The 24,444-nt window shown below is 41.1% G+C and overlaps 1 protein-coding gene across 19 annotated transcripts in view; it reads left to right on the forward strand.

Moving 5' to 3' along the window:
• Positions 1-24,444, forward strand: part of DGKG (diacylglycerol kinase gamma) — a 273,063-nt gene that overhangs the window by 51,403 nt on the left and 197,216 nt on the right. For 16 of the 19 annotated variants that reach the window (XR_011973966.1, XM_072640377.1, XM_072640378.1 and 13 more), the window contains 6 exons: positions 1,225-1,431; positions 5,728-5,832; positions 9,253-9,302; positions 11,208-11,282; positions 13,660-13,779; positions 24,068-24,185. Coding sequence is in view for 18 of the 19 variants with exons in the window: in XM_072640377.1 (XP_072496478.1) it covers positions 1,225-1,431; positions 5,728-5,832; positions 9,253-9,302; positions 11,208-11,282; positions 13,660-13,779; positions 24,068-24,185 (675 nt within the window). In the remaining variant the exon portion in view is untranslated. The remainder of the gene's footprint in view (positions 1-1,224; positions 1,432-5,727; positions 5,833-9,252; positions 9,303-11,207; positions 11,283-13,659; positions 13,780-24,067; positions 24,186-24,444) is intronic. The other 3 variants (XM_072640384.1, XM_072640383.1, XM_072640388.1) reach the window with 2 other exon arrangements.

Below are 24,444 nucleotides of genomic sequence, written 5' to 3' on the forward strand. Positions count from 1 at the left end.
TTAGTGATACCTGATAAATCTATCATTCAGGGGACTGGACCTATGATTTCTTTGCTATAGGTGACTCCCTAGTAAAGAAACTGCCTCAATCAATGCAGACCCATACCTGTTCTGTAGCTTCTGAACTTTGAGTTCCCCGGAATGTTGAGGAGTTAAGTGACTTCCCAGGGTCACAGGGGTAGAATGTATCAAAAGCAAGATTTAACCCAATTCTTCCTTATGTCCATCCACTAGGCCATACTGCCCCCCTCCACCAATATAAAGTAGCTAATTCAGCTTGTCCCCCAAACTGGATGGGAGAAGGGCAGAGTGACTTCCTTAGAGCCCCTTCCTTTGATTATCATCTGCTCCAAAAGCACTTGACCATCCTTACATGTATGTATCTTCTTCTATCCAAACTAAGGAAGTAGTTTGGAATTATTGATAGCATACTGATTGACCCTGGAGTCAAGAAGACCTGAATCCAAGTCCTACTTCTGATGTATACTGCCTTTGTGACCCTAGGAAAGTTATTTAACCTCTCTGTACCCGCCACCCCGACAATTCTGTAAGGATACCAATTGCAAAACAGGTACAAACCTGTATTGGTGAAGGGAGTTTCCTCATTTGGGAGTTCCCTAAAACAATGAAATCACACATCTGGGATCCCCAACCAAATATTATAGATATAAATAATGATATCTCTCTAACTATTGTTATAGATTAAATAGATTTTGGCACAGAGATATAGGTATAGATATATAGGTAGGGTTACATTGCCTGTTTAACAACAGGCTTTCCAAAAACATGTGACATATTTTAAATTTAATCCACATTATTAGTATCTCTTCCATCACTTTGAGTCTAGACAATCCACAAAACAATAAATCAAGCACTTTTTTTGTTGATTTTCTGAAGCATAAATGCTCATACTGAAATTTTCACAACTAGTTCTCAAGAGCTAGTGTTAGCCAACTCCAGTACACCCTTGAATGTAGGTATAGCTATGTACGTATCTGTATGATTTGTACATACAAATCTGTGTAAGTATATGTGTATAGTGGGTATGCCATCAGCCCCCCATTGGGGCATACTAGTTCCTTGTGTCTGACTTATCATATACTTTTCCCCACAATCTAGCAAGGTACCCTGCACAAAGCAGGCTCTTGATAAACTCTTCCTGACTTCTCTGGGGTGCTTGACAAATCCTTGGAGAATAACTGATCCTACTCCTTCCCGGTGTAGATGTCACTGGGAAGCCAACAGTCAGTGGTCCCAGCACACCTGTTGCCAAGTCTCAGAAGGGCGAAGACACTGTGCCCAAAGAGGGTGAGCAGACCACTTCGTTGCCTTCAGGACCCACAAGCACCAACTTGGACCAAAGGACTCCACCCCAGTCCAGAGCAGTGGCTTTTTCTATAGAGAGCCCAGTGCCCCTTCTTCAGGCTCGGAGTGAGTAGGTGGTAGTTCTTATTTTGAGTGTTGTTATATTTTCTTACAAGCTGATTGTGGGTCCATTTGGAGCCTTTGGGAAGATTGAATGGAAAGCAGAAGGAAAGTTTCTTGCTCTGCCCAGGGATCCAGTTTCATGGGCTCAGGAGCAGGAGGAAGAGGAGGGCCCTGCCTCAGATTTTCACCTGTTTGTCCTTTTCCTGGGGAGTTATCTATGGACCCATTGAGTCCTTTGTTCCCAAGTCTCCCTTTATTCTCAGTGAAGAAAGAGGAAAACTAAGAAATGACTGTCATCTGAAAGCTTACCTGTAGGTAAAAGTCTAGAACACCAGTCAAGGAAAGTGAATATGATTCAGGGGTGAAAACTTTAAAGTCAAGGGACCCAGGTTCAAATCCTGCAGAGGCTGCTTACCTACCTGGCTGACCTAGAGTAAGTCATCTCACTTCTGTGACCTCAGTCTTGCCATTTGGAAAATGAGATGATTGGACTTAATGACCTCTGAGGTCCCTTCAAGCTCTGAATTGATGATCCAATCACCTTCCTCAGGCAGTGGAGACCAAAGGTCACTTTTTAATATTACTCTTTGCAAATTTGCCCATGCTAGGAAAAATTAGAATGGACATTCAAAATGGACATCCTATAGACCATCCCAAGGAGGATGACCAAGATGGTGAGGGGCCATGAGTCACACAAAGACGCACTGAAGGAACTGGCAATGTTTACCCAGAATGAGGGAAGACTCAGGGAGGATAGCATAGTTGTATCAAGTATCCCAAGAGCTGTCATGTTAGGAAGGATCTGACCTCCCCCAGAAGGCAGTAATGGGTAGAAATTAGAGACAGATTGAAGCTTGAGATCAGAGAAAAGCTCCATAATACTTGGAACTGTCCAAAGGCATAATGGTGAGTCTACAAAGACAGAGAGCTCTCTTACTAGAGACCACTTACTTGTTGGAGAGCTCAGAGAATCCTAGGTGGCCTCAGCACCATGGAGAGAGATAGTCATTTTCAAGTACTTAGCTAATGCCCAACACATAATTGGTACTATATAAATATATAAAGTGCTATTATTCTTATTGTTATTGTAATTAGTATTATAGTCCTGCCTCTGATGTATACAAACTGTCTAACCTTCAATAAGTCATGTGACTTCTTACTGCCCTTGGCAGCTCTCTAAGACTATACATCACAGAGAAGGTCCTCTACCAGGAGTTCCTTATGCCAATGAAATCACAGGGCCAGTCCAGTCCCTTCCCCTGTATTTTGTATAGACTTATATGAACATGGTGTCTCCCTTGATAGAATTTAAGCTTCTTGAGGACAGGGACTGGGTTACTTTATTTTTGTATCCTCAGCATCTAACACAATACCTGAAAGCAGAAGGCACTTTTAAAAATGTTATTGATTGACTGACAGAATGGTAGAATCTGACTTGAGGTCAGAGACTTTTATTCTTTGTACTTGTATCCCCAACACTTAGTACTGTGCCTAGCACATGGTAGGCATTTAACACACACTTGTTAGCTGATTAAGAGAAAGACAGATTTGTAGTCTCTAAACTGCCCATGGGACCTCAAATACTAGACAAGGTTTGGTGGTAGTTTTGGGGTGCACACTTAGAAAGATGAGTAAGGGAGTCTCAGGTAGACAAAGTCTGGGGCTTGGGCCCCTTTTCTGTCTGGCCTGATTTCTTTACAGAATACTGACCAGAGGAGTGGAGAAAGGATGATTTATTCCAATGATCAAAGTTAGCAGACTGATTGCTTCTACCCCCTGCTTATTAGCCCACACAGAGCTGTGAAAACAAATCAGAAGAGGGAGACTTTGCCCTCTAGGTGAGCTGGTTCATGATTGGCTATGACTTTCTTGCTTGTGGGTAGTGATTTTTCTGGGGCCAAGTGGTTGAAGAGGCCCTGGCTCCAATTGTCCTAGGAACCATAAGGAGCCTCAACAGTCAGTCAACAGAAATAGTGGGAATGCCACTTCTTATAGCCTCTATTTGTGACTTTGGAAAAAGATCCTTTGCTCTTGGGCCAACTTCTGTGGATGTCTTAATTAAATGGCACCTGGTCAACAGAGACTATAATGATGGTCCAGGCTGCCCCCCCCCCCCCCCAGAGGAGGCATGGCTTGTACCTGCAAGAGCCAGTTATGTTCTGGAAAAAGGTTCCAGGCTGTTCCATCTGTTACAAGTCTTGACCTTTGTCCATATAGGAAGCCTGGTTTGGAAAGATGAATGATGTTTGGTGTGACTTGTCTGAGCTGTATCTTATCAGTGACCCGACCTGAGGGTCATAAAACTACATCTGTTTAATTTCCTCTATTAATTCTTGTCATATACCCAGATTTTCCCATGTATGTCGTAAAGGATAGAATACTCATGTGATCCAAATCTTGGTTTCTGAGCTCAGGGTAGTCTTCTATTAGGTGGCATCTTGGGGATCTCTATTCACTCTTATCTTAGAGTCAAAGAGCTCAATGAGATAATGGGGAGAGGAAGAAACCTTCTATTTCCCTGCCTTTGCATCCCCATGCCTGGAAGGTTTTCCCTCCTCTCTTCTACTTTGTGGAATCCCTAGATATCTTCAAAGACTCAAGTGCCACTCCCTAGATCGGACCATTCCAATGCCTATAGTTTCCTCCTCCCACCAAGTTACTTTGTAGTTTCTTTGTTTATATTTTGTATTTAGTTAATTATGTATTTGTCACTTCCCACATAAGCTGCTAGAGGGCAGGAAGTTTTTTTTCAATAAACACTTATGGATATTATTTGTTTTTATATCACATTTTTTCCCAATGTATCTCCTCCTGCTCTCCCACTGGTCCCCAAAAGTCATCCCTTATAAGAAAGAGGTGGAAAGGAGGGGGAATAATTCAGCAAAAATAATCTACAGGTCAAAAAAACTTACATAATATATCAGTTTATAGAAGTCTTCCCATGCTTCTCTGTAATCATTGTATTCACTATTTCTTCCAGTACAGTAATATTTCAGCTAGGTGCCACAGTGGATAGAACACTGGATCTGGGGTCAGGAAGTTGTTGTTGTTACTGTTGGGTCATTTCAATCATGTCTGACTCTTCCTGGCCCCTTTTGGGGTTTTCTTGGCAGAGATACTGGAGTAGTTTGCTTTTTTCTTCTCCAACTCATTTTTGCAAATGAGGAATTCAGGCAAATAGGGTTACGTGACTTGCCCAAGGTCACACAGCTAGAGTCAAGAAAACCTGAGTTCAAATCCAGACTTAGACACTTACTAGCTACGTGAACTTGAGCAAGTCACTTAACCTTATTTGCCTCAGTTTCCTCATCCATAAAAGAAGTTGGACAAAGAAATGGTAAACCACTCTATCATCTCTGCCAGTAAAACTCCAAATGGGGTCATGGAGAGCGGGTAACTACTGACAAACAGCTGGATAGCAATAACAATAATATTCCATTGTATTCACATACCACAACTTGTTAATCATTCCTCAGTGAACGGGCACCTATTTTGTTTCCAGTTCTCTGCTACAACAAAAAGTGCTACCACAAATATTTTGGTGTTTATGGGCTTTTTTTGGCATCGGTCTTCTTGGAGTATATGCCTAGCAGTAGTGTCTTGGAGTTAAAGGACATATATATTTTACTCAACTCATTTGTATAATTCCAAATTGTTCTCAAGATTGTTTGGACCAATTGCTAGCTCCACCAAGAGGGCATTAGGGTTTTCATCTTTCCACATCTTCTTTAACATATCTTTGAGCTGATACCATCTTGTGTTTCTCCTTCTGTCTCCAGAACCTAGCAGTGTCTGGCACGTGATAGAGTAGGTGCTTAATAAGTGCTTGTTGAACAATTGATTAATCTGTGGAGAGAGACTATACCTGGGTGTAAAATTAAGCATCTTTGAGTATTTCTGTATAGGGCCAATGATTTGGATGAGATGAACACACACTATAAGGAAACAGCCCCTGTCCTCCCTCAAAGAGTTCAAGTTCTGGTGGGGAGAAGACAGCAAGCACATAAGGAGAAACTAGAAAGGTTGGGAGGAGGGAACGAGACAAAAGTCCAGGGTGGCTCAAGGAGTGGAGCAGAGGCTTCTGGTGGGGAGGAGATGAGGATAACAGTCATCATGGAGGCAGCATGCTTTGAGATGGCCAAGAAGTCATCTGATTCTATTTGGATGACAATGGGACCGCATGTATATTGGAAATCAGGAGGGGCAGTTAATGGTGGAGGATGGAACAGCTGCAATGAACACGATGTCTTGTTACCAATTCAAGGAGTTGTGTCATATTAGACTTCTTGCCTCTCACAGAGAAGATCCAAGAACCGGATGCCACAAAGAATTCTGTCATGCTGAAAGACATTATCTGTTACCTATCACTGCTGGAAAGAGGTCGGCCTCAGGACAAGCTGGAGTGTAAGTATTTGAATGCAAGGCAATCAGATTTCTCCTCTTGTCCTTCATTTTCCCTCTCCCAGTAGGGTTCAGTGACCCAGAAGGTCTCTAGGTATTTGACTGATAGCCTACAAAGGGAAATTTCATTCTTTGCCCTTCTTTACGGATGGGTAGGGGGCCACTGTAATTTGTTATCCCCGCCCCTTTTACATTTCTGGTAGCCTGTAATCATGAGAAGTTACCCAGTCTGCTTTGTGGTCGTCCCTAGTTCTGCTTCCAAACCTGCTCTGAGTGAGGTTTCCCAGAGGCAATTCCACAACCCAGGGAGTCAGGTGACTGACAAACAGGTTTAGGGAGGACACCTGAAATCTGGGTAGGGAAGAAGCTACATCAACTTGATCCATAGCTTGCTCAGAATGGAAGAAACCTACAAACGTTGTCTCATCTTCCTGATAACTACTAGTAGGTCTCAGACATTGACCATCCAGGTCAAAGAAGATTTCACAAATTGTTCTCCCTTCCATATTCAATGTCCTCTCAGCTCTCATCAGAGTTAGAACAAGGTTCTAACTAACAGAACAAAATTCTTCAAAATATCTAACCAAAATCCAACTTGTTGCAATCCTATCCCATTTTTCTGAACCTTTCAGAAGTTGGTGAGTAACAGCCTCTTTGAAATCACTTAAACTATATATACATACACACACCCATGTACATACGTATACACACATATAGAGACACACGTGTGTGTGCATATGGTGCTTTGAAAATTTGGAGATATCACATAAAGTTTAGTGAGTTAGTAATGGTGGCATGACTTCTGCAAAAACAGTGGAGGAAGACAGTGACATCTGGAGGCAAGAATTTAAAGCCATGAAAGAAAAAGAAAGAAAGAAAGAAAGAAAGAAAAGACAAGAAAAAGAAAAAGAACCTGGGTTTTCCTTCTGGTACCTGTTACTCCTGTGTTAAGTTTTCTGACTTTTACAAGTCCAAAAGCAACTTTGAAAAGAGAGGAAATCAGAGATTTCACCAAAGAGATTTGCTTGCAGTAAATAAAAAGAACATAAAATTAGTCATAGCTGCCATGTGGTCTTTGCATTATTAAGATCACAGTATGAATTCTAGCTAATGCTGAGATTACCCAGCTAATTTTAAGATTAGCAGGAGATGCCTGGACAATGTTAAATCTTGCCAAGAACAATTGACAAGAGTTTTCAGGATCCAGACAAACTCAAAGGCTTTCAGCCCTGATCCAGTCAGAGACGGTTGAACTGGGATTAATAATTATGTCTGGGAAGGCTCATAAGAAGTAACTACAGGGTGTTGGATTTTACAGCCACAGCCTCATAAAACAGAAATAGTGGAGAGGAACTAGATTTATAAAAAGTTTGGTGAGAGACTCAATTAATCCATATTATTCCAAGAGCATTCTGGGATAAAGGGGGAAGAAGATTGTTTCAGTTTCCTCCAAGAGTTTTCACAATGAAGCAGACAAGCCAGTAAGACTTAGCATTAGACTTTTATGATATGTTTTGTTCACACCAGAGAAGTCTTTAGGACTTACCCAAAACAATGAGAATTCATTGCCTTTCTCCTGACATCAAGAAGATACCAATGGAGCCCTGGAGTTGTCCATCAGTCCCCCATGACTGGCCCATCTCCTCTGATCACATATTTCTCTAATGACATCTTCAACTTCTGTCCTTTGAAGTTGCTCATCGATCCTCTCAATGTTGCAGAAATTAAGAATACAAAGACAACAATGAAATCATTCCAGCCCTCAAGGAACTCCCCCATTATCATTTTTTTTAATTTAGTATTTTATTTTTCCCCAGTTACATGTAAAAATAATTTTTAACATTCATTTTTAAAACTTTGAGTTGCAAATTCTCCCTCTTCCTCTCTCCCCATCCCACCCCCAATGAGAGGCAAACAATTTGATGTAAGTTATACATGTGTAGTCATGCAAAACACTTCCATAATAGTCATGTTGTGAAAAAAAACATAGCAAAAAACTCAACAAAAATAAAGTAAAAAAAGTATTCTGCGTTCAGACATCATCACTTCTTTGTCTGGGAATGGATAGCATTTTTCATTATAAGTCCTTCAGAGTTGTCTTGCATCATTACATTGCTAAGAGTAGCTAAGTTATTCATCCCATAATATATAAACTGATCATCCTATAATATTGCTATTACATTGTACACAGTACATTTCCCTTTGCATTGGCTCGTATAAGTTTTTCCAGGTTTCTCTGAGAGCATCCTGCTCATCATTTCCTATAATACAATAGTATTCCATCATAATCACGTTCCACAATTTGTCCATCCGTTCCCCAACTGATGGTCCCCACTATCAGTTTTGCATCAAGGTTTCTAAGTTCTTAAAAATGATCAGCTGTTAATGGGATCCAAAGCTGGGAGAGTCCCTTCATTTATGGTGAGAAAGCTGAAGCCCATAGAGGGAAATGACTTATACAAGATCACTCGACTTATACCAGTAGTAAGTGGCAAAGTTAGTATTAGAAGGTTTTCAGGCTTGAAACCTACTACTCTTTCCAGTACATCTTACTTAAATCTTTTCAACATTTTCTAGAAAAACTGTCTCTCTGCCTGAATTTATCTCCTAGGCTTTCCCCATCCCATGTGCACCTTCATCCTAGACAACTCTCTTAATAGGTAACATTTAAATAGCACTTTAAGGTTGGATATGTATGTATGGGTATACACACACACATACACAGAGATCCATGAAAACATGTAAAAATACATAAATATGCATACACATAAATCTAGAAAGAGTGCACATATACATACATACATACGTGTCTGTGTATATATATTTACACTTATATATGATTGTATTTGACCTTTACAACCACCCTGTGAAGTAGGTGCTAATAATATCCCCAGTCTGACAGATGATAAAACTGATGCCAAGTCAAATGACTTGCCCAGGGTGAGACAGTTAGTCTAATATAGGTATCAAATTCAGATCCTCATGTCACTTTCCATTCCACCAAGCCATCAGGTTTAGGACGATATATTACCAGAAAATACTAAGTTATTCTTCCGAGCCTCTTCCAGTCTCACAGTTAGCAGAGGGTTGCCCTGGAGATGTGTTTCAGAGTCAGTGGGAGGCCCACAGCCTTCTTACACACGTGTTCACCAGGCTTTCTCTTGATCAATGGTGACTGTTTGGTGAAGTATTCACGTTAGATTAAGACTGAGGTGCTATGGAGACCCAGATCATGACCTTGGCCTCATTGGTACAGAGCTTTAATTGTGGATAACTGGCCACAGACATTTTGTGATGTCTGATGGGTCCCCATACCCATCCCCTTAAGGAAAGCTAAGTACTTTTTCAGTACAAGATGCTCTGAGCTTCTGTGGATCCTGCCATATTCCTCACACCTCACCTCTCATTCTCTGTTTCTTCTAGTCATGTTTCACCTGTATGACACGGACAGCAACGGTTACCTGGATAGTAGTGTAAGTAGGTTTGCTTCTTCCTTCTAATTATGTCTGCTGTTCTCTAGGCACTGGCTAGCCAGAACCTCAAAGGCTCATTTCAACTTGGTGGGGAACTAGAGGGTCCTGGGAAGGGCTATGGACAACCTAAGAGCTCCAAATCTGTTCCTTCCTAAGGGCACTCACTGAGATTAATATCCAAAACTGTCCTGATATTCTAGAATCTTAGAATTTTAGAACCTTAGCTTTGGAAGGGAGCTTGTGAGTTATCTAAATCCTAAGAGGAATCTTTTCTGTGCATCTCCAACTACTCCAGTGATGAGAATCTCATTTCCTCATGAAAGGGAACATTCCGTTTCTGGGTCCCAGTCATCCTCCACTACCTCTGCTCCCACTTGTCCAACATCTCCTTCACATCTTGGGGCCCAGACCTAGTGCTTCAGATGTGATCAGATGGGTGCAGATTAGCTCTTCTCCCACACCCACAAGCGGTTGCCATTACATTTCTAGTAAGACAGCCTCAAATGGTCTTAGCTTTCTTACCAGCTATATTGACCTATTAGCTTACAGTGAGCTAGTGGTGGATTAAAAATTTTACATATTATTCACAGAAACTACAGGAAAAAATGGCATTCCCATTTCCTATTACTATTGATTTTTCACTGGTTTTTATTCTTGTTGAATTTCATCTATGCTGGACTCCATTTCCAAGCTCATTTCCTGACATCCATGTGTAACAAAAGGCATCTTTCTAGTATTCTCCCTAATGAGGCATCTCAAATGTTGCCCTTAGATACTTACCTTGTACCAAAGGCCTTGTTATGTTGCAAGTCTATGCAACAAAGGCTCCAGGATGCTCTGATCTATTTGGTGCTCTGTAAATCAATGAGATTATAGGGAGGGGTATGGGAACTTCACTTGGTACCAAAAAATCTGGAGCACCTAGTGCTAATATTTATTAACTCACTGAGAAAAGAATATCAGAGAATCTTGGCATCTAGTAGGTAAAATAGAATCGCCACAGTAGCCCTTCTAGTACCATCAAAACATGTATCTAGAAATAGAAGGAGACCTATAAATCATCTAGTCCAACTCCCCTCATTTCCCAGATGAGGAAACTGATGCCTAGAGATAAAAAGACTTGCCCAAGGTACTACAGGTATTAAATAGGCAATCCTGGATTTTTTATTGTTGAAGAAAGAGAGATGACCTCATCTCAGTATACTTAGTATATTTGTTATAGTTAGAACAAGAGGAGTTAAAAGAAAGGTAAATGTTCCATGGGGGGAAAAATCGATGTTTCAGTATGTTTCCTACACATATATGCATCTCTCACTGCTGCCACCAATGTGGGGTAGGACGTCAGACCAGAGGACCTGGGTTCAATTCTCAGCTCTAACATGTCACATCCATGTGACTCTGGGCAAGTTAATTAACCTCTGTGGGCCTCAGTTTTTCCTTCTATAAAATGAGAGGGTTAGACTAAGTGACTTCTAAGTTCCCTTCCAGCCCCAACTCTTTGATTCTATGACTAAATGGTCTGTTTCTAAGGTCACTTCCCTCTCTGAGCCTATGTTCCCAAGATGATCTTGACCTTGAATTTAGGGCAAAAATAAGGGAAATGGCGAATAGATTGACTCCAGGTTGTTGGTGCCTGTCCTAATGAAAATTCAACCCAGGATCACAGGCCTAGAGAGTCTGAGTAAGAAGGGACATCACTGAGTGCAACCCTTCAATTTACAGATGAGGAAACTGAGACCCAGAGAAATTAAATGATGTGTCTAGGATCATATGGTTAATAAGTGTCTGAGGTGGAAATTGTCCCTGTTTCATCAGAGAAAATATACCACTCCCACCCCCCTCTCCTCTCACTCTTTGCTCCTCCCATCTTCCTGGTTCTGTCTTCTTTCTTATCTTTTTCCTTAGGAGCTGGATCGAATCCTCACCCAGATGGTGCATGTGGCTGAATATCTAGAATGGGATTCCACAGAGCTCAGGCCTGTAAGTGACAGGCCCCTATGGCCAGCCTGGATAAGTCAAACATGCTCATCCCCATGTTGGCTGTGGGACTCCCAGAGAATCTAGATTATCTTCTGCTCCTTCCTAGTCTAAGGTTAGAGTCAGGGATAGAGGTGAAGACTAGGCTTGTGATTTCACTGACAGAGAAAACTCCCAGATGAGGACAGACTCTCTATGAATGCTGATTGGCACTTCTCTGTGATTTGGTCTTCTACATAAAGAATCCTATTCTGCACCAGTAGGAGAAAAGACTCAGACACTAGCATTTATTAAGCACCTACTATATACCAGACATCATGCTAAATGTTGCGGGAAAAAGAAAGGCAAAAAACCAGTCTCTGTCCTCAAGTAACCCACAGTTCCATAGGGAAGACAACTTGCAAACAACTATGCAAACAAGCTATAGACAGAATCATTTGGGAGTAGTCCCAGAGTACTTGCACTAAGTGTTGGGCTTCTAACAGAATGTAAGACTTTAACAGACACTTAGGGGAAGCTGAGGAAGCCAGGAAATGGAAATGAGGAGGGAGGGTTTGTATCCCCTGCAGGAGGGACAGTCAGAGAGAATGCCCTGAGTCTCGAGACAGAGCCTCTCATGTGTGTAACAGCAGGAGGCTGATGTCACTCAGGGGCCCAGGATGGGGAGACAAGTCAAATGTTAGAAAACTCACACCCACAAATCACTGAACCATCACCCTTAAGTGAAGGGGACCTAGACAGTAATTCCTCAAGAAATTGTTTTTAACCTTCCTTTTCAGAAATAATTCAGCTGGTCTGTTCCTGGTGACTGCCATTGAACCAGCATCTAAATACTCTGTTTTCTGTCTTTGCTTTTCCACTGGCCTCTCCTTTCAGGGCAGAGGCTGTTTTGCTTTGTTCTGGTTTACCCTGATTTCCTCAGCTCTTGGATCAAAGCCATCCACGCAGTGGGCACTTAGGAGATTTGTGTTGACCTGAACTGAGTTGAACTGAGGCCCCAGTTGTCTGGTAGGGATGTCACTGTCAACAAGATGAAAGTAGTTGTCATGCCCTTGAGCATTTATATTCTTATGAAGAATTAAACATAAGAGTCATCCAATTATCTAAAGAAGGGAAAATGTGAATATTGAAACATAAGGGATGATAGCATCACAGGTTTTCCACTGTTATTCAGTTGTTTTTAAGTCATGTGTGACTCTGTGTCTCCATTTCAGATTTTCTTGGCAGAGATCCTGGAGTTTGCCATTTCCTTTTCCAGCTCATTTTATAGATGAGGAAACTGAGGCAAACAGGATTAAGTGACTTGCCCAGGGTCACACAGCTAGTGTCAGAGGCCAGATTTGAACTCAGGAAGATGAGTCTTTCTGTCTCCAGGCCTGGTTCTCTAACCATTGTAGGCTACCAAGCTTCCCTTTAGTTTAACTCCTCCACCCTCCACACCTTGCATTTTAGAAAAGAAATTGAGGCTTGTAGAGGTTAAGCAATTTAGGATTATAGAACTAACTCAGGAAGGGACCTCAGAAGCCACCTACTCCAATCCTTTCCTTTAACAGATGAGAAAATAGAGGTCAAGAGAAATTAAATGACTTTGACTAAGGTAACACAGGTAGAAAATATAAAAGATGAGATTTTAATCTAGACTCTTTGACTCCAGAGCCAGTAGCCTTTCCATTGTACCAATCCTAGAAAAAATATGCCACCCCAAAGCAGTATGCTGATCAGACCAATTTTTAAAATTTTTATTGATACTTTTAGTTTTCATATGACCTTCATTTCTGAATATATTCTTTCCTCTTCCCTTTTCCAGACAGCCCATCCCTTGAAACAAAAAATTAAAAAGTAAATAAAAGGTGGGAAAACAATTTAGCAAAATGAACCAACATATCCATTGAGTGCAGTATTCCATACCCATTAGTCCCCCACCTCTCCAAATAACAGGGAGAGACATATTCTCATCTCTTTGAGCAGACTAATTTTGAGAATCATGGTTATTACACCTTCTCTACAAGGTCAGGAACCTGAAAAGATTCCTCCATTCTTATTTTTGACTGACTGGTTTCAGTCCTCAATGATGTTACAATGAGTGAAACTTATCATCATGTGATATAATGAAAAATGGATCCTGCAGGGAACGGATGACTGAACAACTGGACCTTCTATTTAGGAAGCAGAAATACTCCTTGTGAGCCAGAAAGAGTCCACAGGAAGTAGGTCAACAGGGCCAACTCCTGTTCTGGTGGGTAAAAGAGGGATAGATCAAGACCAAGAGGAGTCCCTAAAGGAAATGATAGGGAAAATGGAGGGAAAGGACAATGAAGAGGAGCAGAGGAAGGGAGTTGATTTCCACCCACCCAACACTCTTTTCTTTGCTTCCTGGCAGATCTTGAAAGAAATGATGGAAGAGATTGATATTGACCATGATGGGGTTGTAACCCTAGAGGAGTGGATTCAAGGAGGGATGACAACCATTCCATTACTGGTCCTGCTAGGGATGGAAGCAGTAAGTAACAATACAAGCTAAGGTTCACTAGGTCAGGGTCCAGAAAACACTTGTAGATAGACATGAAAATGAAGAAAACACCTGGCTTTCTTTCCAGAGTCACTGAATTTTGATAAAGAAAGTAGCCTCCAAGGTCAACTGACCCAATCCCTAGCAGGATAGGAGTCTCTACAGTATCCCCAATAAGTGGCCAATGAGCCTTCATTAAAAGGTCTCTAGTGAGGGGCACCCCAATACCTAATGAGGTGGTCCATTCCATTTTTCCAGAACTCTACTGTTTAGGAAAGTGTTGTTGGGGATTTTTCTGTCATCATTTCAATTTAGCTCTTCACACCTTCCATCCTAGTTCTGTCTTCTCAGCCCAAAGAGAACACATCTAGTCTTTTCTCCTCATAAGAGCCTTTCAAATGCTACAAGACAGTTACCATGTCGTCCTGGCTCTTCTCTTCAACAGTGTAACCATTCTGAATTCCTTTCTTGGATGACATGAATTAATTATCTTCCCATCATGTGCGTTAAACATTGGGGATACAAATGCAAAAGTAAAACATTGCCTACCCTCAAGCAGTTTACCTTCTAATTAGGTTCATGGACCCCAAGTCTTCTCATCATCCTTATCACCCTTTGCTCTGGATGCGCTCCAGGGCATAGGTTATAGAATTAAGAACTGGAAGGGACTTTAACAGTCATTTTATTTTACAAATGAGGAAACTGAGTCTCAGATAAATTAAATAACTTTCTCAAGGTCACATAAATGGTATGTGGCAAAGCTGGGTTGTGAACCTAACTCCCCTGGTTCCACAGCCAAACAGTTCTCCTTTCTCTGCTTTCCTCAGCTTTCCATGATTCCTCAAATGTCATTGGTTAGAACTGAACTGGAAAAATCATTTCTTTACGCTGTGAAGTGAGTTGGAAGCTCAGTCACCATCTGTCCATATTCACTGTTCAGATCAGCAGACTGAGGAACAGAACTCTAGACCTTGCTCATGAATACCATACCCCAAAGAATCTGGCAGCCAAATCTTGTCCTGGGTTCTGAGCGAATGGAGGCAGTCTGATGCAACAGGCTGCCTTCCTCTTGCTTCACTGAATCTCAGAATCATAAGATAAAAGGGAAAATATCATTTCCCTTCTCATGATAATTATCATTTCCCTTTCATCTTATTATTCCAAGCCCATAGTTTAATTCCTATATTTTACAAATGAGGAAATTAAACCTAAAGAGACAAAGGGACTTTCCTAAGGTCACCCAGCTAATTAGTAGCAGAGGGAGCCTGTATTCTTTCCACTTTGGCTGCCAAGATTATATTCTTGCCTGGAATGAACCTCAAATCCAAAGGAGCCATCCTGCCTAGATGCACTCCCCTCATATTCTGTATTTTCTCTGAGGCTGAGGGCTAGAGATGGCTTTTTTTCAAAATCGCAATAGACCAATTTCTTTTTCCTCCGTTAACCCTTTAATCCCCATTGGTAACAGGCTTTTGTCTGCTAAGGGGATCTGTAGCTCTGATCCCTTCGTGATCAGGAAAACTCAGGCTATTTTTACAGAAAGTCACTTACCTAGACAAGCGATCCTCCAAATAGTAAAGGAGAAAAGCGACCCTCCAGTTTATTACATTGATAAAATGGTCATTCATATTTATGAAGCTAAACTAAATAAGGTGTTTACAGTATCGTTTTTAAAGAGGGATGTTTTGAGAGAAAACATCACTTTTTGGACTAGCAATTATATCGCTTTGCTTTAGGACCTTAAAAAAAAAACCCTAAGATAATGTGGCTTAGTGGAAATGGCGATGATTTGGAGTCAGAGAATCTGGGCTCAATTTTCACCTTTCCTATATTGTGCCTTGTGTCACCTTGGTCAAGTCGATTCATCTCTCTAGGTCTCCCTTTCCTGATCCATTAAATGAGGGTGGTGGAGAGAGTGGTGGAGAGGGTGGCCTCTGAGGTCCCTTCCTGTTCTAAATCTATGATTTTATAATTCTTCTTCAATATATCAAGAGATTGGTGATTTCATTGGTGTAGGGTATTACCCGACACCCCCAGTCCACATCTCAACCTAGCCATGCCTTCTCAAATTGTACAATTCCTGCCCCATGAATCTTCCATGGAGGATATGGCTCTAGAACCAGGAATTTCAGACCCACCTGTACTAATGTGACCAAGGCTGAATCACCTCCCCACCATGGACCTCAGTTTCCTTATCTGGAAAATGAGGATTTTGGCCTAGATAGCCTCTGAGATCCCTTCCATCTCTATGGATTCTATGACCCTATGATTTGAGGTTTTATCCTAGAAACAATAGGGAGCTCTGAAATACGTTTTTAATTGAGGAAAGGACACATTCTGCCAACTGAGGCTTCACCACCTCACCAATGAGATCCCATTCTACTCTAGAGCTGCAATTCTTTGATCCTATGATCAGTCCACCTCTCTGGACGTCTTCTTTTTGAGGTCTTTTAACATCCTCTGGGTACCATGGTAACATTAGGCTTATCCATCTGTTACCTTACAACAGAACCACATGTTCTCATTATAAATTTCCCTAGACAATATATCCCACACATAAAAATAAAATTGACTATAGTTTAACAAATAAGAAAATGACCATTTACTAAATAAATGCACTTCCTTATATATTCTGGGCATGCTTGAATGGAACCCAGGCCAGAGTCTCATGATTCTTCAAAGAGAGGCATGTGAATGAAACCTGAAAAGCAGAAGTCAGGGGAGGGGAAAAAATCAGCTAGCCCCAAGATGGCACCACAGCTTAATAAAATCAGAAAAACTGTTACTTTTTCCTATTCCAGTCCTTGTTTACTTTCTTCTTCTCCTCCTTTTTTTAAGGAAATTATACGTATGTATGGAAAAGAAAGCGTAATTAGTGATTGGTTTGAGTAAATCCAGGTGTTATTCAACAATAGTCCATTAGGTGGCACCATAGTGCATAGACTCATCTTCCTGAGTTCAAATTTGACCTTAGACACGTACTAGCTGTGTGACCCTGGGAAAGTCACTTCACCCTGTTGGCCTGTTTCCTCATCTGCAAAATGAACTGGAGAAGGAAATGGCAAACCACTATTTGCAAGGAAACCCCAAATGGGGTCACAGAGAGTCAGATATGACTGAAACAGCTAAACAACAAATTTAACAGATATTCTAGGCAATCTATCCTGCTAAGCCTGCAGATGATCCCAGATAACTTCCCAGGACAATAAAGGTTGAAAAACCACAAGGGAACAGAAGAGACTTTTGGAAAAAGAGATAATAATATTCTTTCCTTCCTTATATTTTCTTAGAATACTTTGTCTGGTTCTCCTCTCTGCACTTAAAACTTATTACAATGTCCTCCAATAGAATGGAATAGGGTTTTGGTCATCGCTATAATACAGTGAGGCATCCAAGCACTCTTTTAATCATTTAACAAACAAACGCTGCTTAAATGCCTATTATGAGCCAGGAACTGAACACACAAAGATTTCCCCTCCCAAAAGTGGAACAATCCCTATCTAACATTAAAAACTGCTGCTGGGTCCAAAGCACTCTGGCATCACACCGACTCTATGCCCACAGCCTGGCCTTGACTGAAAGGAATTAGGCTCTCTCATTCTTCAGTTTGCTATTATTTAAATCATTTTAATTTAATTATTTATTATTTGAGGACAAATTACTCAAAGTTTAGGTTTTAGCTCATATTTAGCATCTCCCCAAAGGAGAGGAGTTAAAAAGATAACCAATGTATAATATGAATCAAGTATGGGACAGGTATTTATTTCCTATGCAGAAAAGAATTGCTAAAGGACAAAGCAAAGACTCAGTTTGTGATGGGAGAATGACTTAAAATAGTATGCAATAGTTTAACTTGTAATGACTGCTACTCTCCCTTGGAAGGTTGATAACTAACCCTTGTCAGAACCCCATATTTTCCTCTGAGTCTGCACTGTCCAAACAATTCCTGCTTCCACGTCTTCTAGCAAAGTCTTGGACTCAGTCATCTGTTTTTGGTCACTTTCTCCAAGAGTCCTGAAGTCATGCTGGGGACTCCTCCCCAGGCCACCAATGAAAAACACCCAGAGACCTGAGAATGCTGCACCACACAAGGTCACCCCTAAGTCTGTCTCAAAAATAGATATTTAATCACCTAAGATGAGGAAAGGACAGACACAAGGGGAGCAGCCCCCAAACCTCAGGTTTGGCCTCATCTAGGCAGGACTGACATTTTATCTGTCAATGTAGAGAAACAGGGCAATCCACCTTTCCCCTAGCTCTCATGGGAAGTGACTGCAAATGACCCAGGCAGAATCCACAACCAGAAGGGTAGAGAGCCCCAGGGCTGGGGTCACTCCCTTTTAGGCATCTTCTGAGTTACCAACTCTTCCCGTTCAGTGACCAATAAGGGTATTGCCAGATGCTCTCAAAGCACCAAGCCCTAAATCACTCCCACATGGCAGAAGCTTTGTTTGTGCTTAGAGATCCCCTAGTTACACCTACTTTAGTCAAGAAGAAAGTTATTTTAGAAAGAACTGCCTGCATTGATTTATTATTATGTATATTATAGAGAAAATCCTGGAAATAAACTAAATTTCTAACAACTGGAGACCAATGACTAAACAGACTGTGTGTCAAACACCAAAAGAGTAAAGAATGATAACTATGGAGAAGAGGCAAAAATGTAGAATTGATTCAGACTTCCAGAGGCAACCCTCAATGGGAACCAGTCTACAGCTATAGAAATACATACATGACTGTGTATATGTGTGTGTGTATATACACACAGACATCACCCTTGTGATGCCATTGGATCTCATTGAAAACAAAGGGAGAACAATATACATATTTGTGTGTATTTCTATTTACACGTATACATAAACATAAACACGTTCATGTACATACGTGTGTGTGGTATATACATGTATGCACAGATTCATATACACAGATACAGACCTAGATACATATAAAAGCCTCTGTGACAGAGGCCACAAGTATGCATGGAGCATGGGCCAGGTACTTCCCAAGTGTGAGCTGACACACCTGGCCCACTCTGTATACTTACCTAGGTTAGAAGCTTGTTTTGTTGTTATTTGGTCATTTACAGTTGTGTCCAACTCTCTGTGCCCCCATTTGGGGTTTTCTTGATAATGGAGGGGTTTGTCATTTCCTTCTCTAGCTCATTTTACATATGAGGAAACTGATGCCAACAGGGTGAAGTGACTTGCCTAAGGTCACATAGCTAGTAAGTGTCTGAGACTGGATTTGAACTCAGGAGGATGAGTCTTCTGGACTCCAGGACTGATGCTCTGCGAGCTATGGCATCCCCATTCTAGTCACACGGAAACCCTAGATTCAAGCATAGGACTTGAGGTCAGGCAAACCAGGGTTCAAATCCTACTTCCGGTACTAACTAGCTCTATGACACTGGGCAAGCCATTCAGTAATAGTTAATAGCTTACACTTATTCAGTGCCTACTGTGTGTCAGGCACTGTGCTGAGCACTTCACGATTGTCATCTCATTTTATCCTCACAACAACCCTGGGGAGGCATGTGCTATGATTATCCCCATCTTAGAGATGAGGAAACTGAGACCTCCCTAAAGTCCAGTTTCCTCATCTATGAAATGAAGGGCTTTGGATTAGATGACGTCTAAGTTCTCCTCCAGTTTCAATCTAGGACACTGTGACTTTGGGGGATTTCCAACTTCTGGCTCACAGTCCTCACCCAGAAAATCTGGCAAAATCTCTCCCTGGTGCCATCTTGTCTGCTGTCTCTTACTTTGACTGTTCAAAAAAACTAAAGGCTGAAAGATTTAGTGGCAGATGGAGAAACCAAATGGGCCTCCTCAGAGAAAACAGACACCCTCTATGGGCAGCTCTATCTCCCCCAAATCCATGTTCTTAGTTACTCTGAGTCCTTGAATAGCAGGTTGCCAGTCCAACTGATCCTGTTAGGGGTCACTCCAGTGCCTCCTGTGTTCTGGAGCATTAATGGTCATTCTCAGGAAGAGCTAAAATGTACCAGGACTGATTCCTGTCACTGGGCATGGTCTGGGCCACCACAGAGGAGAGACTTCTAGAGTTTTCTCTGCCACATAAGAGGGATAGTTCTCCCTACAGATGCCAGACCAAGCTGTGGTCTTCAGCTCACTTTACCTTCTCTATCTAGAACCACAAAATCTTGTCCAGGAAGAAAGTAAATTAATCTAGCAATTCAACAAGCATTTAATAGGCACCAGTTCTGTGTGCATTCCAGATCCGAAGACAAAAATGAAACCATTGCCTGTAAGGAGCTTACATTTTATTGGGGAATTTTAAGAGAGTCCATATCAGCAACTCAGGTTCAGATAAGGTGACTATAAATATTGAAGTACATCCTCTCGGACACCTGGTAAAGAGGTCTCCACCTGAGGGAACACTTCCTCCCTGTCTGAGAGCCAATAAAACATCCCAGCTTCTCTCTATCTCCGTATTATATTGAAGAATCTCCCTTAGGCAGATGTTTGCCCCTCTTCCTATGCATCATCCACAAAACTACCAAATGGATGTTGCCCAAACACAGATCTGACCATGTCATATACCACCACTCCTCACTCAAAAATCTTCAATGACTCCCTATGGCTTTGTGGATAAAATAAAAAACATAGACTCATAGATCTAGAAGAGACCTCAGAAACCATCTAGTCCTACTCCCTAATTTGGTGGTGATGGTGGTTGTCGTTCATTCTCAAAGAGGACCAAAATGACATCACCATGATAAAATCAAGCTGTGTGTCCACTTGCGGCTGATCAGACCAATAGGAGCTCAGAATGCTCTATCACAGACTGGACAAAAATAATCCATGTGAACATTTGGAGTGAATTCTCTAAATTTGTGCATCCTGCGTTTTCTTTGAGCTATTTCATTTCTGCTTTGGTCATAGAGCACAGCACTCTTTCTGATGTGGGCATGCGATGCTGAGTGGTCCTGTCTCAGAGTCTCCCCTGTCACAAAACCAATTCCAAAGTTCTTGATAGAGACTGAGGTCCACGGAAGTTAAGTGTCTGGGATTATATTATTATATAATCCTAAAATAATTAGATAAGTAATATAGGATCATAGATCTACAGCTGAAAGGGATTTTAGACCAGTCTTTCATTTTACAGTTAAGGAAACTGAAGCTCAGGGAGAAGTTACACAGGTTGATAGAGGAAGTATATGAAGCCAGGTACTCCAAGAGGTCTTCCCACCATACCATGCTTGAATTCCTACAGAGTAAGAAGTCTCTGACTTCTATCTAATCCAGTTATAGAAGACTCAATACAAACTCAACCAAGTTCTTCCTAATAGTTTTTCTAGAATACTACAAAGTTCCGCTAGGGGAGTGCCATAGTGCACAGAGCACCAGGCCCTACAGTGAAGAAGACTCTTCCTCAGTTCAAATCTGGCCTCAGATACTTACTAGCTGTGTGACCCTGGGCAAATCACTTTACCTGTTTGCCTCAGTTCCCTCACCTGTAAAATGAACTGGAGAAACACATGGCAAACCAGTCCAGTATCTTTGCCCAGGAAACCCCAAATGGGGTCATGAAGTGTCAGACATGACTGAAACAACTGAACAAAATTCTCCTGGGCTATTAGAAATATGGCTAGGAAATGACAACGGTTGTTGGTGGGTTCAGAGAATATGTTTGGTTATTTGGACGAATAACTTAAGCTCCATGTGAATTAAATCTGCTTACAAATAACTCACCCTCAGGAGCCTGCAGTGAGACCACATTTCATTTACTGCGTATGCCTGGAGAAAAAAAAAAACAACCTTCTTTTCCACTTTTGTGAAGAAAATCCTGAATTAATCATCACAATGGCCTTGAGTGGGGAGGAAACTTTTCAATAATAGTGGAGAGAAATGTGAGTTTATGAGCAGAAAAATGTCCTCCATTATATATGATTTCAAAGCCATTCAGTTTAATGAATATTTATTATAGTAGGTATTAATATTATGAATGTTTGTTATTAATTATATTTATTAATTTTACTAATTTATTAATATTGTTATATTACATTGATAATATTATTAATAACAAATGACAATATGCAAAGTGGTATGCCAGGCATGGGCAGGGGGCTGTCTTACATTCCTCCAAAAGAATGAAAGCTCTTTGAAGACAAGGTTTGTTTATAGTTTTTCATTACTATTAAGTCATTTTTCAGTCTTGTCTGACTCTCTGTGACCCCATCTGGGGTTTTCTTGGCCACCATCTACCCCAGTTCTATCTTTAAGGACCAAGCAGATCAAGTCTAATCTTTAGCCAGTCTGGTCTTTGACTAACAAGCATTCAAATATTTTAAAGCAGCTGTCATTAGCCCCCTCTTAAGTATTTTCTTTTATAAAATGAGTATCTCCAGCTTCTTCAACTGATCCTTTACTGACGGATGGTCTCAAGGATCTTCACCATCCTAGATACCCTCTTCAGGACCCCCTGCAATATATATTTTCTAGTTTATCTATGCCTTTCCCAAAATGTGGCACTCCAAAATGGAATACATATTTCTGATTGTGTCCCTCCATATTTTCTCTGTGCCAAATGAAATTCCAATAGAAAAAGTTCTGAGCATGATTTAATCAATTTATTAGTTAAATTAGCAATAATCAATAAATTGAGGTTACTGGTCCTTCTTGGTTCCCAAAGATCCCATCTGAGGGTCCCAGGGCACTTTAAATCCTGGAATGTCTTCCTTCTGGTCAGCCTGACAGTAAGTCAGTAGGACCTCCCCTAGCAAGTGGAAAGCAACCCTGATTGGTAGGTGGGTTGGCCTTCAGGTGTGGCTGATTACACTCCTCTCCCATACTCAAGGAATTCCAGGTGCCTCAGAAGAAACAGCTGCCTCCAGCAATCTTGCCTCTGTTAGATTCCCCCAGCTTTGACTTCACTGCTGAAGAACAACTTGCCCCAAATCCTTATTAGAAAACAAAGATACAAGAGTGATCCCCTGGGTAGGGCTTAGCTCAAACTGGCTTCCATTTGCTGGGTAAACAAGAAATGAAGGGGCACTCAACCTGGCAAGCTGATGCCTTGGGGACCGGGAGTAGGTACCTTCATCAAGCCCTTCAGAAACTGCCTGTTCTTCACATATAGGGTCTGTCAAAATGAGGAAAAGGATAGACCACATAGAAATATTGGCAATTAAATAAGACAACCCAATATTAATTTTCCTCACCTCCATGAAGCCTTCTCGGATTACCCTCTCTCATCATAAAAACAATCTTTCTTTCCTTGGACCTCAAATGGCACTCTGTATCAATCTAATGTATTCATCACCATGCTCTATTTTTATTATATATATATTTGTGTTGTATCTCTCAACTCAGACTGTAATTTTCAATATTCAGATGTGACCTGATGAGAGTAGAATACAATGGGATTATCATCTTCCTTTTGCTGGATACTGTCCCTCTCTTAATGTAGCCTAAGATTTCAGCAGCCCATGTGATTGTCTTTTTTTAAAAAAAAAAAATTAAAAATTTGGCATTTTATTAATATTGCAAATTTTATAACACGATACACATATAAATGTAATGGAGCCTGGGAGAAAAAAAAAGGGTAAAATGGAAGATCAGCCTCCTGACATTAAAAAGACACAAAGTTGTTCAATAGTAATTTCATTACTATTTACTGGTAGCTATATTCTTTATTTTTATAAGTCTAAACCTATAATTTTACTTGTTTGCAAAGATGTTCTCTCTACCCAAGGTACTTTGCAATCTCAGAGAGTTGCCTGAGGCCCTGAGAGATTACTAGTCTATGTCAGAAGCAGGATTCGAAATGTGATTGCGATTTTATTCTGTCTAATGTTAAACCTGTTTCACAGAGTGTGGGTGAGGAGACACTTAAAACTGGGTAATAACTGATGATGAATCCCTTGTTCCCCTTTGTTCACAGTTCCAGATAAAGATATAAAATCAGAAATTTAGAACTAGAAGGGACCTTAGACACCATATAATCCAGTCCATTCATTTTAGAGATGAGGAACTGAGGGTTCTGAGGGGTGAAGACCCATAAAGTTATAAATGGCAGAAGTAGGATTTAACTGAGGACCTATCATTCCAAATCTACTGACAAAATATAGATTAGTAGGACTCGGATCATCTCCATGAGGATGTATTCTCTGTCCTATTGCTACAATTCCAAAAAGTGTAAGAGCATCTCCCAAGGGGGAGAAGGGCAAAGAGGGAAGGAAGAGACTGATGATGGGGACAATTTGGGGTTTTTTTCCTAAAGTTTCACCAGTGTCTGTGTTTATTTGTACTTGTAGACCGTGAATGAAGATGGCCAGCATGCCTGGAGGCTAAAGAATTTCAAGAAGCCAGCCTTCTGCCATTTCTGCCACACAATGCTGATGGGAGTGAGGAAACAGGCCCTGTGCTGTTCATGTAAGTCTGGGCTCCGCCTCCTGTCTATCTCCCCCATTTAGGTCTTTGGACATTCCAAAGGGCATCTGGGCATATGCCCAGTAGCCTCTTAGATAGACTCTACTATTACAATGGCAAGGAAAGTGGTCAAATCTGACACAGAATTCACTATTTTGAAAGTCAATTGTCAATTGACCAAAGCACCAGCTTCTTATGGGAACTGTTCCATTGAAGACCCCTTCTGGTGCACCTTCTGGTGCACCTTCTGGTGCTTCTGTGT

This window comes from Notamacropus eugenii, chromosome 2 (genome assembly GCF_028372415.1).
Source record: "Notamacropus eugenii isolate mMacEug1 chromosome 2, mMacEug1.pri_v2, whole genome shotgun sequence".
NCBI classification, from domain to species: Eukaryota; Metazoa; Chordata; class Mammalia; order Diprotodontia; family Macropodidae; genus Notamacropus; species Notamacropus eugenii.